Here is an 18691-nt window from a genome sequence, read left to right on the forward strand (position 1 = left end):
TTACAGTTGCAATGACCCTTTTTCCAAGTAACATCACATATACAGGTTTGGGGAGTTAGGACATAGACCTATCTTTTTGAGGATCACCATTCAACCTACTCCAATATTTTATAGGATGGTACTTAAAAAAACAACAACTATCTTAGCCATTGTTAAGTGTGCAGTTCAGTGGTATTAAGTACATTCCTCTTGTTGTGCAATCATTACCACCATCCATTTCCAGAGCTCTTTTCATCTTGCAACACTGAAACTCTATGTCCATTAACAGTAACTCCTCATTCCCTTCTCCCAGCCCCTGGCAACCACCATCCACTTTCTGTCTCTATGATTTTGACTACTCTAAGTATCTTATGTAAGTGCAATTCTATAGTATTTGCCTTTTTGTGACTGGTTTATTTCACCTAACATACTGTCCTCAGGTTTCAACCATGTTGTAGCATATATCAGAATTACTTTTCTTTTTAAGGCTGAATTGTATGTATATACCACATTTTGCTTATTCACACATCTGTTGATGGGCACTTGGGTTGCTTCCATGATTTAGCTATTTTGAATAATGCTTCTATGAACATGAGAGTACAAATATCTTTTTGAGGTGTGCTTTCAATTCTTTTGAGTATGTACCAAGGAGTAGACTTTCTGGATCATATGGTAATTCCATTTTTATTTATTTTTTTGAAGAACCTCGATACTAGTTTCCATAGTGGCTGTGCCATTTTACATTCCCACCAACAGGTTTCCAATTTCTCTACATCCTCACCAGATCTTGTTACCTTCTGTTTTTTGGTTTTGGTTTTGGTTTGGTTTTTGACAATGGCTATCCCAACATTTGTTAGGTGATATCTCATTGTGGTTTGGATCTACATTTCTCTGATAATTAGTGATGTTGAACATCTTTTCATATACCTGTTGGTCATTTGTACGCCTTCTCTGGAGAAATGTCTATTTAAGTCCTTTGCTCCTTTTCGAATCAGGCTGTTCTTCTATTGTTGAGTAGGGTGGTACTTAAAGACTATGTAGATATTGTGTTTTCTATTAAACTTTTACCCACTAGTTTTGGCATCCATTGATGATTTCTGGCCAAATTATTACTATTCTTTTCAACTATTACTAATTATTTCTAATTTCATCACTCCTTCCATATTTATCATTTAGCTTTCCACTCTATGGAAATGCCTTGTCCACTCCCCATTTCTTCATGTGTTTGTTTATATCATCATGGATTTTTATTGTATCTTATGGGTTATTACCCATTTTTATCATTATTTATTCAAATGTCCCAGTGGTCCCAGGTTTGGCTAGTGGGAGCCTTTTAAAAGTTTCTATGTCCTAGAACATGTGCCTATTATTCTTTGGGCAGTTAAAAAATTTCTCTTTAATGTTTATTTATTTTTGAGAGACAGAGACAGAGAGAGAGAGAGAGCATGAGCAGAGGAGGGGCAGAGAGAGAGGGAGAGAGAATCCAAAGCAGACTCCAGGCTCTGAGCTGTCAGCACAGAGCCCAATGTGGGACTTGAACCCCTGAACTGAGAGATCATGACCTGAGTTGAAGTCGGACGTTTAACTGACTGAGCCACACAGGCGCCCCTCTTTGAGCAGTTTTAAAATCACTGGCACAGGTTGGCTCATCTTATACTATTTCTGCCATTGCCCTGGAATCAACCATTTCTCCATGAATACTTGGTTCTTTTTAGTGGAGAATGATATTTAAAAAACAAGATCTGGGACACTTGGGTGGCTCAGTTGGTTGAGCAAACAACTTTGGTTCAGGTCATGATCTCATGGCTTGTGAGTTCGAGCCCCACATCGTGCTCTGTGCTGGCATGTGGAGCCTGCTTGAGATTCTCTCTGTCCTTCTCTCTCTGCCCCTCCCCAGCTCATGGTTTTTTTCTCTCTCTCTCAAAATAAAGAAATAAACTTTAAAACAAGTAAAAATAAAAACCAAGATCTGGACGCTAAGTGTGCTCCCAGATCCTCTCGCTAGATAGAGCTAGGGAACATATGCATACATATATAGACATACACATGTATATTTCCATATCTATTCATGCATATTAGGAATGATTGGTTCCTAGACACCCTAGGCCCAATCTAATATCACAGGGTTCATTCCAATTTTTTCCTTTTCATGTTTGTAACTCCGGCAGCAAGAACCTGGCTTCCATTATCCTCGGCATGCGTTAGTTATTTGATGAATGCCCTTCGGATGTGATTATTCTTCACTTTTTTCTGAGTCCTCTGTGTGGATGTCCTCCTCATCCCGCCTGGGCTCTGGTACTTCCTACCAGGGCACACGGGTGACCTCTCCCCTCCATATTGGCCTGCCCCTGGGCAGCACCTTTGCAGATGCCCTCATTGCCTCTCTTAGTTCTGATGCTTCAAGCCAGGTGCCACACGGACACACTCCTTGGCCCACTTGAGCTCTGAAACTTGACACCAAGCTACCATCCCTGCCTCTTGTATGGACGCCCTCCTCATCTCATTTCAGTGTTGATATCCTGAGCCAGGCTGCCAGTGCTGCTTTCTGTCTTGTCCTAGCCTGCCCAAGTTTGACAACCTGTGCTGACAGAAGCAGTCTTTAAGGAAGATTATCCAAAGGTTATGCAAATGACTTGAACATGTCTACCGTTCTCTACCCTGGTTCTACTCCAACTCTGTCCTTCCTGTGGCCTTACTAATTAGACCTGAGTCAATGATTGTGCCTCTAGACTGGTCAAGTCATGAATAACTTGGGGGATTCACTTATAAAATTCAGCAGAGCCAATTAGATACCTCTTCTGTGAGAGGATTTGGAGTTGGGAGATTGAGAGACCAAGGGAGCTGGCAATGGGGCAGAAGTTAAAAGCATATTGAGAGATGTTAGGCTGACAAAAGGACAGTGGCAGCCAGGTTGAACTAGGTGCCAAAGGAAGCAAAAGCTAATGCAGAGAGAAGGAGAGCAAATGTGCTGAGCAAAGCAGGTATGGCAGAACCATGCTATCTCTGGGAGATCCTGACCTGGCCTTATTTCCTGCCACTGTCTCAGCTGCAATTCCCACAGGACCAGCTGTCTTCCCAGGGATGGGCTGAGACCGATGTACGTCCAATGTGGGCCAGTCATTTGGCACCCCTTCAAAATAATATTCTTTAAATATTGTTTAACTAGACAGTACAGGGAAAGACTAATTTTCTAATGCTAGAAATAAAGGATTTATTATAGGCACTTATTAAATGGGAGTTCCTGAACCAGACAACTTCATGGGAAAATAGGAAGTAATTTAAAACCCATATAGTAAAACGGACTATGCAATAATTGGATCCGGACTTTAAGTCGGCTGTGATGGCTGACTTCAGGCACATGTCAGCTGGCTATTTTCAGTGTGGTGGCTTTGCTTGCAGATTGAAAGACAAATTGAAAAAAATTCTACAGTAAATGTTTTTGTACATCCATCTGTGACTGGATTGATGATTATATCTTGATAGAGTCTCAACATTATGTTTGCTAAGTGAAATGATGGGAACACTTTTGAGGCTATGGACACATATTGCCAAATTGCTTAAGAGAACATGAAAAATAAAGGACTAGACTTTTAATAATCAATGGTGGAAACGAGTTAAAATTAATAAAAGAACAATATTCTTTCTTACTAGGTGTATATGAGAGTGCCCATCTCCAACCTACTCTGTGGAGTTAACAAAGTTCTCAACAACTGACAATTTTGTAGGCAAACAAACAAACAATACAGTAGTCCACTCCTACCATGGCATTTAGTGGTTTGAATTTGGTAACGTAGTATTTTTAGTCACTTGAATTTGCTTGTTGCCTTGTGAGATTGGGCACAATCTCTGTCCCCACCTCCCCCCCAAGTCAGCCATCATGAGAGGAGAAACATTTTGCTTCTGGTTACCATATAGAATTCCATCTCTTACTTTTGTTTTAAAAATTATTCTAACTTTTTTGGGGCGGCTGGGTGGCTCAGTTGGTTAAGCGGCCGACTTCAGCTCAGGTCATGATCTCACGGTCCGTGAGTTCGAGCCCCGCATCGGGCTCTGTGCTGACAGCTCAGAGCCTGGAGCCTGTTTCAGATTCTGTGTCTCCCTCTCTCTGACCCTCCCCCGTTCATGCTTGGTCTCTCTCTGTCTCAAAAATAAATAAACGTTAAAAAAAAATAAAAAATAAATAAATAAAAAATAAAAATTATTCTAACTTTTCTAATTATTCAAATTATTCTCAGCTCATTGTACAAGAAACAGCTCTGAAGTCTATAAAATGAAAGGCAAAAGACTCCTTCTTTAAATAGAGTTGTGGTCATACTATATGTACTGTTCTCTAAGTTACTTTTCTTTTAAAACATTATGATTTTATAGTCAGTATGTGTAAAAATTTATAAAGCATTTCACTATAATTTAGAAACCTATCACTAGTGGTGGACATTCAGATTGCCTTCAGTTTTTCATGACTGTAAACAATGTAACGATCACTTACACTGGAATGAGGGCTCCACGGTAATGCACCTTGTCTCGCCTTCCTCACTCCCTGACAAAGCCCTGGCATCCGCACAGTGTGTGGCTCAGAGTGGACCCTTGATTTATATCATTTGAAGATGAATGAATGTAATTTGGGAACATTTTTGCAACTTTATGTGTAGAATAAACTTCTCAGATGTAAAGTTATGCCCTCTCTCCCCACCCATTCCTAATCTTGAAGTACCTTAGGTGGTCTTCTACTTACTGAAATCGATACTTATTTCAACAGGAATTCTCCTTGGGTCAGGCCCAACTCTCTCAAGCTATATATTCACACCATGCCAAATTCACTTTTCACTTTATTAATTTTATATTTAGCTGTGTTTCAAACATATGACTTTGCCAATGTTTGCAACAAGAAGCTGCAGATAAAATCAATTAGGTGTCTTTATTATTAGAAAAGTTTTGCTAACATCTCAATGGGCAGGAGCATGGGGGAAAAATTCACAGAATAGAGAATATAAATATCCTATAAACACATGAAAATGAAATGAATTCAATCGTTACCTGACTTTTGTTAAATATCTACTACATGCCAGATGCTATTGTAGGAAATAAGGATTTTATGGTAACCAAAAATAAAATACTACTGCTCTCAAAGAGACAGGGACCTCACATGTCCCATTTCACAAATAAAGATTTTAAAATTTTAACTACTAAACTCCTTTTTCTTTTACCTACAAAAATTGTCAATTGCTGAAAACTTTGTGAACTCTGCAGACTAGGTGTGAGAGGAACACTCAGGTCTATACTCAGAGTGGGAATGGGGCATGATGCTTATACTCATATAAATTCCTTTTTTATTTTTGTGTATTTAAAAAGTCTAGTCTCTTATTTTTCATTGTATCTGAGGCAGTTTGGAAATATAGCAATAGCCTTAAAAATGTTTCCATCATTTCACCATCATCATTTCATCATTTCACCCATCAGTAAATCTAGTGCTAAGAATTTATCTAGGAAATAATCATCAACTTAGTGACAGGCTAACATATAAGACATCTATTGCAGGGTTTTTAAAGGGTTTTTTTTTTAATATTTATTTTGAGAGAAAAAGAGAGAGGATGTGCACATGTGGGGGAGGGACAGAGAAAGAGGAAGAGAGAGAGAGAATCCCAAGCAGTCTCCATGCTGTCAGTGCAGAGCCCAACGTGGGGCTCCATCTCACAACCATGAGATCATGACCGTGAGACATGAGACCATGATCTAAGCCAAAACCAAGAGTCAGAGGCTTAACTGACTGAGTCACAAAGAGGCCCTGCAGGATTTTTAAAATAGCAAAACATTGGAAGTAACCTAAATATCTGGCAGTAGGAAAATAATTGTCCTATATCTATATCTATCTATATCTGGAAAGAAATTCTCCAAAATATTGGCATGATTATGAATGACTTATTTTCAGTTTTATACTTTTCTTCATTTTTCAGATTTTCATAATGTGTGTGTATAATTTTTAAAATCATAGAAACTTTAAGAAACTTTAAGAAAGTTGTTGGGCCATTGCTCTTTTCATTACTTTGTGCCTTCAATTTACAGTCTTTTATTTACGAAAAACAGTGTTTTATGAGAAATTGATTACAGATACTATTTGCTTCCTGCAGTATCTCTTTCTTTTGCCTATAATCTTATCTATATACTGACCTTATTCTTTTGTTGTTGTTGTTAAGAAAATTCAAGAGCCAAATTTGAAACTTAAGCACAGCATCTATGTGGAGTCTAATTTTGGCACTTTTAAATATTCTTTTCTTTTTTTGTTTTTCGAGTTTATTGAAGTATAGTTGACACACAATGTTACATTAGTTTCAGGTGTTCAACATAGTGGTTTGATAAGTTTTATCTTCTTTTCTTAAGACCTAGTTTTCTACTTGTGTATTTCCGAATAGAGTATATTTGTTCTAAGCCTTTTAAAAGTCCTTGGTGAGTAAATGTAGGCATGAAGGATGGTAGAACCCTCCTATTTTCACCAGGAAGGGCACCTGAACAAAATCAATTGTCTAGTAGCACTAAGGAGCTATGACTCCGTAAGCCCACCCACCCCCACCCCAGCCTTTCAAGGGGGAAATTTGGAGCAGTGGCTGTCCTGGATAGCATCATATTGTTCTTAACCTATACTAAGTTGTTACTATCTTCAGCAGGGAGTCATCTCTCCCCCTTCAAATCTCTATGTGCCCCTCTTGCAGGGCTGAGTCCCAGAACCTGAAGATGAGTCCAGCAGGTTCTGTCTCAGTCCTTCATGTTTGCCTAAACACAATCTCTTGAATTTAGGCAACAATGACTCCTGAAATTTCTATGTCCAAGTTGTTGATTCTTACTTGAATCTCCTTTTTGGCCTTCTTCCAGACCTTGTAGATGACATCTATACATGTACATACCTCCTCTCCCACTGTCTCTCCCCATTCCCCTCAAAACAGTGTAAATCTGCAGCAGCACCCGCCTCCTGCCCATGTAAACACCTCTATTCACATACACAAACACTTCTACTCACCTTGGAAAGTATGGTTCCTGAAAATGATTTCTGAGGTAATTGGATTTAAGGGTAAAGATTCGTCTTAGAAAAATATAAAGCAATTGGGTGAATGATAAATCATCCCTTCTTATTCTAACTCCTAGGCCCCTTTGCATCCTAGACATTGACCTTGACCCTCCTCTCCCCACTGCACTCCAAGGCATATCCATACACTGAGGCATTGTTTAGGGCTTTTCAGGAAAAAGTAGGTATACAGAGCTGAAGGGAGGGATGAGATTAGCATCTGTATATTCTTGTCTTGATGCAAAACACCATTATGGGTATTCCAAATCCTGTTAGTTGATATGTGTAGTTGAGAAACCTGGTTTCCCCCCCACCCCCACTCCCCCTCTTCGTAATGTTGAATTCTTGAAACAGGTTTGGACCACACAGGCAGCCCTTAACCGACAAACAGGTTAAGGTCCAACAAGTGACTTCATACATTGGTTTGAGTTTTCCCACAAAAGCATTGTCTTATGAGGTATTTGCCGCTGGCTACTCATCTCATAATATGCCTGAAATACTACACATCTATGTAAAAAAAATATATGAAGCAATTCTGGAAATGAATAAACCAGAAAAGGAATACATTTGAATAAAACTTAAAAAACATATACAGAAAGTTGATCATTTTAAAAGAGGACTTACTTGGAGAATCATGAATAGGTAACTGGAGACCCTTATGGAGCTCTCAATGAGAGGTCTGAGCATTCACAGTTTATTGGCAGGGTTCTCTTATTCCTTTAGTTTTTCATTTTGAATATTTAAAGAAACTCAGTCTTTTGTTATGTCTAGTTGCACTTCAAAATATGTCTTAACGTTTTTCTTGATATAGAAGAATTAATATCCCTACATTTATCCTGGTCCAGTGTGGTTAGTATTTTTAGTATAACTGTTGTTAGTAGTATTTGTATCACCAAGAGAGCCAAAAAAGAGAGGTGGGGGGGAGGAAGTAGAATTTTAAAGGTAATTTTCCAAAATGTAGTAGATTAGAGGAAGAGGAAATGTTTAAAGGCTCTGGTGATAGCTGGAAAGAACTTCATGTGAAGTGAGATTCTTAAGAGGAGAAAGAGGCAGGGAATCACAGAGTTTGTCTATGACAAAGGAGGGGCGGAAAAGCAGCATTAGAAGTTGGATTCTGGCTGTCACGTGTGTAACTGATGTGCTGGGCCATCGTTACAGGGTTCACAGAGCCAAGGGGCATGAAAATGGAATGACCTTTACTTTTTGAAAACTGAACCTGCCTCCAGAAGACCCATTTTGATTAATGGCAGATAAACTTTTTCCAGATGTTTTCAAATGTTCTTTGCCCAAACCAGTGATTTCTTTTCCAGTTGCATTGGAGAATTAATATCTTTGTTTCACAAATACCATCTAGACATTCTTGCCCCATTGCCTCCTGTACTGCTGCCTGATGGAAGGGGTTTTGTGTTCATGATGGATCTTGAATCTGGAGAGATGGAATCTGGAGTGTGTATATGGTATGCAGTAGTCACATGGGGTGGCCTAGAGGGAATACCGCCTTCTAGTCTTGTATGCATCTTGGCACGGATGATGTGGGAGACACTGTTAGTTGTTTATCAACATCGGTGTCTTTTATAGACACTGGTTTTCAGTTGGACACACATCCACTTTGAGTAAAGACCACAATTGCAGCCAGCTGTGGCAGAAGAGAAGTATACAACTTTCTTTAAAAAAAATTTTTTTTAATGTTTATTTATTTTTGAGAGAGAGAAAGAGAGACACAGAATGCAAGTGGGGGAGAGGCAGAGAGAGAGGGAGACAGAATCTGAAGCAAGCTCCAGGCTCTGAGCTGTCAGCACAGAGCCTGATGTGGGGTTCGAACTCATGAACGACAAGATCATGACCTGAGCCGAAGACGGATGCTCACCCGACTGAGCCACCCAGGAGCCCTGAAGTATACAACTTTCAGGTTTTATTCTTCTTTCTCCATTTTCTCTAGCTAGAATTCTGATGTGATAGTGAACCATCCTGGACATACAGGTGAGGATAACATCCCAGGGATGATGGTTCTGAGATAGAGAGTTTCCTGGACAACTTCGTGGGGGCAGAACTACCATATCAGACTTGGACTGCTTATTCCAGGCTGTTTTATGAGAGAAAAATAACTTTTGATTTGTGTAAGCTAGCATTGATTTGGGTGTTCGTTATAGTAGCTCAACTTATAGCCAAACTAGCATGTGGTAGAAGGAGGGGAGACTAATCAGTGTAATAACTAGATATTATATATCCATAGAAACTTGATCAGTACGTGCCCCAAATGGTGTTGAATGATGGGTAGATGTGGACTGTAAGGAAATTCCCAGAGGCAGCAATACTGTTTTGATGCTAAAGCATATTTAAAGCTGAGGCTTTAAAGAATGTATTAAAAGTATAGGATTTCTATGTATTGCAGTACCTGGAAATGCACTGGAGATAACAACAATTGCTTATCACCATAATTCAATAAAGGACTTAATGTATTCCCTGAAAGGAATGATTAAAAATTCATCCCAATACTCTTTGGCTGACCTTAGGATCTATTTGAGGATTAGCATCCCATGTTTATGGAATTCAGATTTTAAGGAAGGATTAATGACCATGTTTGCTGAATGTTTAAAAAACAGCATAGGAAAGAAAAATTCTTCAGTTAGGGAGAGAAAGCAAAGCGTCTGTACTTTGCAAGTTCACAGACATGCTTCAAAGCAAACAGGCTGAACTTTTTGGGCTACACAAACAGCAGACATGAAGGATAGTAGTTCAACTAGATTTCCACCTCTGAGTCCACAAACATTATGAAGCGACATTTGGTAGGTATGGAAGATGTGTGGAGGCAGAGGTTATCAGACTTTCATCATGCCCTTGGGCTCCTACAACAATTCTTATTCTTTCTGAGAACATTAAGACTCTCTGTACGTTATAGAAAGTTAAATTTCTCTAGCCAAAGATCAAGAACACTCTTAGCCTAGAGTGGATATATTATTTAATCAACTAAAATCATTAAAGCCACCTACACCATGACTGATGTGAGGGTTTTGGCCAATGCCCTAGGATGGATTGGGGATGTGCCCAGCACCCTCCCACTCAGTATGCATCCGGAAGCTCTCCCTTCCTTTCAGCCTGGAGAGAGGCTGTGTCTGGGGAGGGGTGGGGAGTCTGTGTTGTCTGGGAAGCACAGGGATGCATATCAATCACTCTGTTTGGCGGGTAGCACAGACACACTGCCCTTTTATCCCATCACTATGCAGGCCTTTCCTGTCCAGGAAATAGAATTCTTTACAACATAGATGGTGTTCTTAGTTACAGTAATACCTAATAATAGTTTGGGAAATATTTAAGAATTTACAAAGTCTTCAGGTTATTTGTTTTTTTGTTATTTGTTTTTACAGGAACCACTTTTAAATGGCTCGTTTTAATCCTGGTGTTTGCACCTTCCAGTCACATCCTTCTGACTAATCAACAAATACATGTGGGACTTCTCTCCTGGATGCATGAGAAAAATGGGCCTAGGAATCCCTCAAGCTGGAAACTCTCTAGCTTTTTATTGGTGATAACTTCTGATACTGCCACCATCCAAAGCATCAAGGACCTTTCTTGGTCACAGTGTTCTCTTCATGAATATTTCTCTGTACACACTCTCTCCCTACCCTGTTCGTTGTTTAAATAGAACGTTTAAGGTAGTAAGTTCCGATTTTGGAGAACATCCCCAATATAGGCAGATCTGTTAATGATATGATGTGCTTGTTTCTGTTCTTTATTTCCTTTAGCCTTAGCTTAATCCACTTATCAGACAACTGTATGTTAAAATATTTCACGTCTCAGTTCCACCTTTGTATCATCAACGAACTTTACCAACCTACAGTTCTTGGTCATGGTAGAAGCAAGATCATGTTTATCCATCATGACCAGGTCTCTCCCTTAGTATCAGAATGGGCTATTCCTCTGCAGTCTCCCAAAGCCCCTTTAGACTTCCATTTCTAGGTCACAAACCACCAAGCTTCTCGTGGGCACTCTGCATTACTGCTCTTTCTCTGTTACTTCCAAGGATCTTGTAGCCCATCTACCTTTAACAGCCCCTCATTTCTTATGACCCAACTTGTTCTTTAACCATGTCTCTTTTCCTCAGGATGTGTGCTTCTCATTGAGTTTACACACCCAAGCCTCATATTCATATGTCTGCCTATTCATGTATAGGGGCAAGCTGTTAATCAGCTTTTGCTTAATATCACTGTGCTTTTTATTTATTTATTTATTTATTTATTTATTTATTTATTTATTTATAATTTTCCCCACTGTGAACATTGAAAATTCTAGTTTATATTGTGTTACTTTTCTGCATGGAAACTGACAAAAATTCACGTTCACTGCAGAGCCCCCAACACCATCCCTGCTACTTCTCCTACTCTTACCTTCCATCGTGGTCCCTGCCCCACTCACCAGCCTTCGAGGACACGACAACAATGCTTCCATTGCTCTGCTTCAGCATAGGCAAGGCAGTAGCACTCAGGACCACATAACTGAGGAAGTTGACTTCCATGCTTCTGCGCACGAGGTGGATATCACCACTAAACAGATTCATAGAAGTGTTGGTGATGTGGTTGAGAATAAGCATGTCTAGTCCCCCTGCAAGAGATGGCTGTGTTGAGAGAAACTGTCTGGGGTGATACCTTTCCTCTCAACCTCCCCCCTTCCCTAAAGCTCCCTGGTCACCCCTAGAGCAAAGTCAAGAAGAGGAGGGAGGAGAGCAGCCTCACCCATGAGCTTTCCAGCTTTGGCAACAAATTGCTCTGCAAAGGTCATATTCTCCATGGTGCCAGCAATGTAGTGTGCTGAGGCTGCTCCAAGCTCCAGGCAATGGGATACTATCTGCGGGGACACAGCAACAATGGCGTCAGTCTTGGCCGTAGACTTTGGGAGCAATCTCTGAAGTAATGGGGGTTTAAGTGAGAAATTGCTCACAAACCTGTTTTGATAAGAAATGGTAGGGATATGTGTGTGTAAGCATGAGTTCAATGAATGTGTGTGTGTTGCTAAATGCAACCTGACATGATCTTTGTCTTAGGCTGTAAGTAAGTAAATCATCCCTGTGCTGGGGTTTAAGTTCATGGCTTGTGCTTATGAGTTTCTGTGAATAGGTGTATCTGAATGCATTATTGGTATGGATGCTTGTTTCCATGTGGGTAGCCCTAGGTTTGTGACTCTTTGTAGCCTTAGGTTTGTGAGTCTGAGTATATGAGAAAACATGTGTTTGAGTCTGCATGGGGATGAGAATGTGAATTTGTGAGTAGGTACTAGAATTTGGTATCTGAGCACATATCTATATATCTGTGATTCCATGTGTAAATATGGGTGAATAGGCATGTCTATGAGCATGTATAGCCCAAGAACTTTGTGTCTGTATGTGTGTGCATGGGAATGAATACTTAAATGCATTATCTTTATATTCCTGTGGGTGTTTGAATCTGTGTGTGTGTGTTTGTGTGTGTGTGTGTGTGTGTGTGTGTGTGTGTGTGTGTGTTTGCATCTATGTATGGATGTGTCAGCTTCTGTGTGTTGGCATGTGTATGTGAGTATATACAATACATCTGGACATGAGAGAGTACATGTGTCTGTGGGCACAGAACCCTCACCTTCTTTAGATTTTCTTTAGACCTTGCTGTCACCACCACATGGGCTCCCATCTTTGCCAGATGATAGGCCATCTGTTCTCCAATCCCCTTGCTGGCCCCTGTGACAATCACTTTCTTTCCTTGGAGCATCTCTGTGAAACCAAAAGGAAGTGAGGACCATTCCCAACTTGGCAGCAATATTCCTTCCTCTCTGGATGTGGGCAGCCTTATCTCAATGTCTAAAGGTTATGAGCCCAGATCAACTTTTCTCAAACTGCATAAATCAATGAAGGAACAGTTCAAGTTTCATAAACATGCTCTGAAATGGAGGTTTAACTTGATTGCTCAAAACAAGCCTTCTTGCTGTCCTTTCTAAAAATGTTCATAGACAGAGGTTTCAGCTAAAACACTGGAGTTCCAGACATTTCTGGACTCATCCAATTTTGCTCAATTGAAATAAAACCCAAAAAGTCATCAAAACACATGTGCTCATAGAGATTCCAGGGATTTTCTCTCACTTCTATTTAGTCATCAACTCCAGAGTCCTTTCTTGCCTCCCCCTTATCAGTCTCTCCTTGGAGTCCAATTATCTGGCTGTGTTGTAAATTTTGGAATTACCCTCATTTTTGTAAGGAATCTGAAATTACTTTCCATTAAGGGTGCCAAATAAAGCATGGACTATTTGGCAATCTGTTGGCTACATGATTACCCCTCCCCATACTCTATTACCCATAGCCCATGTCTAGAAGACACAGAAATACAGTCCCACCCCAGGGTTCCTCTTGTTCAGCAACTTTGGGGATCAGGAACTCATCTGGATCCTCAGAAACACTCCAGCCACCCCTATGTTTTTTTATCTATTCCTCCAGAATTAGATACATTGGTACTTACCTGGTCTGAATTCCTCATTCGCAGAATAGTAGTAGTAGGCCAAGAAGATCCCCAGAATGGGGGGGAGATATTTTTTCATAAAAGCCATCAGACACAGACCTGGCCCGAGGAGCCCTGTAGGACACACAGAGAGAACCTACAGAGCTTTCTACAACCTCCCAGTCAGGCAGCAGCCTCTGAATTGTGACATCAGGGACGGGGGAGGCTGGAGTAGTCTCAGGCAGTGCTAGCCAATTTCCCTGTCAGAGCAGCGATTGGCTTTGGGTGGGATCCCATTCGTCCCTGGCAGCCTGTGTGGTGGATTTCATAATGGACAATGTTTACTCCATTTCATTGAGCAAGAAGACACTTCCAGATGGCCAAGCTCATGACTGTACAGGACTGGATTCCTGAACATCCCTACCCAGAGCCCATCTTCCTCTTAACACCATTTATGCCAAGAATCAACGGCCTTTCAAAAGTGGTACGTCAAAGGCATAGAGAAAGTGTGTGCGGGGCTTCTGGGGAAATGTGAGTAATAGCAAAACAAGCCAAATTCAAGCCAAATCTCACTCTTGGCCCCACCTCCCAGTCGGAAGCAATTAAAAATAACAGCACAAAACAGAAAAATAAGCTTAAGAAAAAAATGTGCACATTTGGAGGGGGGGGAAGCAAACAAGCCCTATAAGCCCCACACTCAAGTTCAATGAACAAGTATTACAACATCAAAGGGGAATGCAAGCCAGCCAGAACCCAGATGGCGGGAAACCCAAGACCAGTTCAAGACTCTCTCTCAGGCAAGTGCAACGGAACGTACACTTATTACTTTAACAGCAAATAAAGAAGAAATAATGAGTGCCAAAAAAAAAAAAAAAGGCACTAAGCTATTAAACTGGGTCTTGTAAATGCTATAGAGGCACAAGAACTGTAAAGATGCAAAGGAGAGGAGACCTGGTCCAGAAACAGAAGGAGTTAGCATTGTTGAAGCAAAATTTGCCCCCCCAAGGTCCACATCCGGCTAAAGACGGATCTAGTAACAATCAAAGGACCAGGGGAAAACCCCCTAGTAATTTAGAATGTGTCACAGAAATATAGAAATAACCACTTTGGTATGTCTGCAGCAAGAACTCAGTAAGGAACAATCCTCCAAGAAAGAATTTGAGAGATATTATTGTTGAGTTTTTCAACTTAAAAAAACAAACTAACCAACCATAAAAATTCTCTCATCACAGAGCAAACCCAAAATTCTGCAAATTACCAACAGAGCCAAGAAAAACCGCTTAAATGTTAGGATAAGAATGGGTATCTGTGTTTTGGGAGGATGAATATGGTTTGAGGGCAGGAGTTGGGGGCTCACACAAGATTAAGAGAAATTGACTTATGGCCACAAGTACAGTATGTGGAAACACTCGGTGAGTTTTCACTTCAGAGAAAGGGAAAACAATTTAAGACCCAGAGGAGATGAAATAATTTATCAACAAAGGCTCACAGCTGTGAAGTTCACATCCAAGAAACAGTGGCGATTTGACAACAGTTGAGGGCTAGCTAGAGCTCAAGGTTATGGAGGACAAAATAGAAAAAAAATATAAGAAGAAAATTCAAGTGGGAAATTACATTACATACTGACAGAATTCCAAGATATATATGCATCATTTTATCAGGGGCTTTATGCTGCCAAGACATGTTACATACTAGGCTCCATTTTCATCTCTAGAGGGAAGGAAATTGAAACATTTCATTTTTCTTAGTACCATCCTATTAATAGTAAAATTAGAGAATACAAGGAAAAATTGCTTTAAAATATGATGCTGAAGTGACAGAAAGATGGACAGATGAGGGAAGTTTATAGTCTGATTAAAAAAAAGACTTAAGGTACACTACAAAAAGCATACACTTAAAGAAAGCAAAAGTAATAACAAGTGAGATGGGGTTGATGGAACATAAAACAAATGCATCAACTGTTGCTGATTGTTGGCTAAATGAAAAAATGAAGTCCACATTGTGCTGCTTCAGAAGACACATTTAAACACAAACAGGCACACACAAAAACACACACAGACATTTTAATAATTAGCTATTGTGCTAGAAAATAAGGATACAAAGAAAGCTTTCAGTAATTTTTGTGAAATAGATGAAATAATTTTTAACCAATAAAATGCATTAATAAGAAATGAGGACACCATATAATGGTAGATGATACATTAAGTCTGAGCAGTTCTTAAATTTTTTGGCCTCAGCATCCCTGCACAATCTTAAAAATTATTGAGGATCTCAATTTGTGCATAGAGGCATACTTAAGAGATATTGTGGATTCAGTTCCAGACCACCACAATAAAGCAAATGGTACAACAAAGTGAGTCAAATGAAGCACACACAAAAGCTATGTTTATACTATACTGTAGCCTATTTAGTATGCAATAGCCTTATGTCCAAAACATGTCTATGCCTTCATTAAAAAATACTTTACTGCTAAAAAAAAATGCGAACCATCATCTGAGTTTTTAGCTCCTTTTAATCTTTGTGCGGGTTGAGGGTTGTGCCTCAATATTGATGGCTGCTTACTGATCAGGGTGGTGGTTGGTGATGGTTGGGGTGGCTGTGGCAATTTCTTAAAATAGGACAACAATAAAGTTTGTCACATTGGTTGAATCCTTTTTCTCATGAATGATTTCTCTGTAGCATATCACACCATTTGATGGCATTTTACCCCCAGTAGAACTTCTTTCAAAATCGGAGTCAGTTCTCTCAAACCCTGCCACTACTTTACTATGTTTATGCAATATTCTAAATTTTTTGCTGTCATTTCAACAATCTTCATAGCATCTTCAGCAAAAGTATATTTTTGAAGAAACCACTTTGTTTGCTCATCTATAACAAGCAACTCCTCATTCATTAAGTATTCTCATGAGATTGTAGCAATTCACTCACATCTTCAGGCTCCACCGCTAATTGTAGTTCTCTTGCTGTTTCCACCACATCCGCAGTGACTTCCTCCACTGAAGTCTTTGAACCCCTCAATGTGATCCAATCAACTTCCAAACTCTTGTTAATGTTAATATTTGAACCTTTCCCCATAAATCATGAATGTTCCTAGTGGCATCTAGAATGTTTTGATTCTAGGTTTTCATTTTACTTTGCCGAGATTCATCAGAGGAATCATTGTCTATGGCAGCTATAGCCTTATGAAATATATTTCTTTAAAGCTTTTTTTTTTTAAGCGTATTTATTTGTTTTGAGAGAGAGCGAGCGAGCATGCGTGTATGAGCGTAGGGGAGGGGCAGAGAGAGGGAGACAGAGAATTCTTAGCAGGCTCCGCACTGTCAGCACAGAGCCCTACGCTACGCTCAAACTCACAACCTTTGAGATCATAACCTGAACTGAAATCAAGAGTCGGATGTTTGACTGAGACACCCAGATGTCCCTGATATGTATTTCTTAAGTAATAGAAAGTCAAAATTACTCCTTGATCCATGGGCTGCAGAATGGATGTGTTAGCAGGCATGAAAACAACATTAATCTCATTGTACATCTCCACAGAAGTCCTTGGGTGACCAGATGCATTGTCAATGAGCAGTAATATTTTGAAAAGAATTTTTTTTTCTCTCTGAACAGTAAGTTTCAACAGCGGGCTTAAGATATTCTGTAAATGGATGTGCTGTCATTCAGTCTTTTTTGTTCCATTAGTACAGCACAGGCAGAGTCGATTTAGCATAATTTTTAAGGACCCTAGGATTTTTGGAATGGTAAGTGAGCATTGGCTTCAACTTAAAGTCACTAGCTGCATTAGCCCTTAGCGAGAGAGTCAGCTTGTCCCTTGAAACTTTGAATCCCAGCATTGACTTTTCCTCTGTAGCGGTGAAAGTCCTAGATGGCATCTTCTTCCAATAGGAGGCTGTTTTGTCCACATAGAAAATCTGTTGTTTAATGTAGCCACCCTCATTAATTACCTTAGCTAGATCTTCTGGATCACTTGTTGCAGCTTCTACATCAGCACTGGCTGCTTCGCCTTGCCGTTAGTTTATGTTATGGAGACGGCCTCTTTCCTTAAACTTTATGAACCAACCTCTACTCCTTCTGCAGCTTCCTCACCTCTCAGCCTTCATAGAATTGAAGAGAGTTAGGGCCTTGTTCCTGAACAGGCTTTGGCTTAAAGGAAGGTTATGGCTGTTTGATCTTCTATCCAGACCACTTAAACTTTTTTCATATCAGTAATAAGGCTGTTTTGGTTTCTTATCATTTGTGTGTTCACTGGAGCAGCATTTTAAATTTTCTTCAAGAACCTTTCCCTTGTATTTACAACTGGGCTTGTATTTATAACTGGCACAAGAGCACTAGCTTTCAACCTATCTTGGCTTTTGACATGCCTTCTTCACTAAGGTGAATAATCTGTAGCTTTTGATTTAGTGTGAGAGATGCGCGCCTCTTCCTTTCCCTTGAACACTTAGAGGCCATTGTAGGGTGACTAGTTGGCCTCATTTCAGTATTGTTGTGTCTGAGGGAATAGGGAGGCCTGACAGGAGGGAGGGAAATGAAGGAACAGCCAGTTGGTGAGCAGTCAGAACACTATTTGTTGATTAAGTTTGCTGTCTAACGGCACAAATTATGGAGCCCCCAAAACAATTACAATACTAACATCAAAGATCACTGACCACAGATCACCATAACAAATATAACAATAATGAAAAAGTTTGAAATATTGTGAGAATTACCAAAGTGTAGCACAGAGACACAAAGTGAACAATATTGTGGTAGACTGACTCGATGCCGGGTTGCCACAAAACTTCAATGAATAAAAAGCCCAATATCTGCAAAGCACAAAAAGCAAAATGCGATAAAATCAGGTATGCCTACGTGTGGGTTTTACTGCTGATATTGTTGTATTAGAAATTTAGACCGAGAGGGTGCTTGGCTGGCTCAGTCAATAAGAGCATGCAACTCTTGATCTTGAGATCGTGAGTTCAAGCCCCATGTTGGATTGAGAGACTACTTACAAAATTAAAACAAAATAAGAATGGAGGATTCTTTAAAAGAAATTGAGACTGAGAATTTTAAAGAAAAATTTTTAATGTTCTATTTTATATTTGAGGAGAGAGAGAGAGAGCATGAGCAGGGAGGGGCAGAGAGTTGGAAACAGAATGTGAAGCAGGCTCCAGTGTCTGAGCTGTCAGCACAGAGCTCGATGAGGGGCTTGAACTCCTGAACA

The 18691-nt window shown here is 39.9% G+C and overlaps 1 protein-coding gene and 1 long non-coding RNA gene across 6 annotated transcripts in view; one reads left to right on the top strand and one right to left on the bottom strand.

The window, feature by feature from the left end:
- Positions 1-18691, bottom strand: part of HSD11B1 (hydroxysteroid 11-beta dehydrogenase 1) — a 55145-nt gene that overhangs the window by 15073 nt on the left and 21381 nt on the right. For 2 of the 5 annotated variants that reach the window (XM_060643945.3, XM_060643941.3), the window contains exons 2-5: positions 13510-13623; positions 12640-12770; positions 11764-11875; positions 11447-11632 (exon numbers count right to left, since the gene is read on the bottom strand). In XM_060643945.3, coding sequence (XP_060499928.1) covers positions 11447-11632; positions 11764-11875; positions 12640-12770; positions 13510-13597 — 517 coding nt within the window. In that variant the 5' untranslated portion in view covers positions 13598-13623. Of the gene's footprint in view, positions 1-11446; positions 11633-11763; positions 11876-12639; positions 12771-13509; positions 14305-18691 lie in introns of those variants that run through there. The other 3 variants (XM_060643943.3, XM_060643950.3, XM_060643948.3) reach the window with 3 other exon arrangements.
- LOC144614918 (uncharacterized) lies at positions 8890-10740 on the top strand. The gene is made up of 2 exons (XR_013553230.1): positions 8890-9013; positions 10399-10740. It is a non-coding gene; the product is annotated as an uncharacterized LOC144614918 (long non-coding RNA).

This window comes from Panthera onca, chromosome F1 (assembly GCF_046562875.1).
Source record: "Panthera onca isolate mPanOnc1 chromosome F1, mPanOnc1 haplotype 2, whole genome shotgun sequence".
In the NCBI taxonomy this organism is placed as follows: domain Eukaryota; kingdom Metazoa; phylum Chordata; class Mammalia; order Carnivora; family Felidae; genus Panthera; species Panthera onca.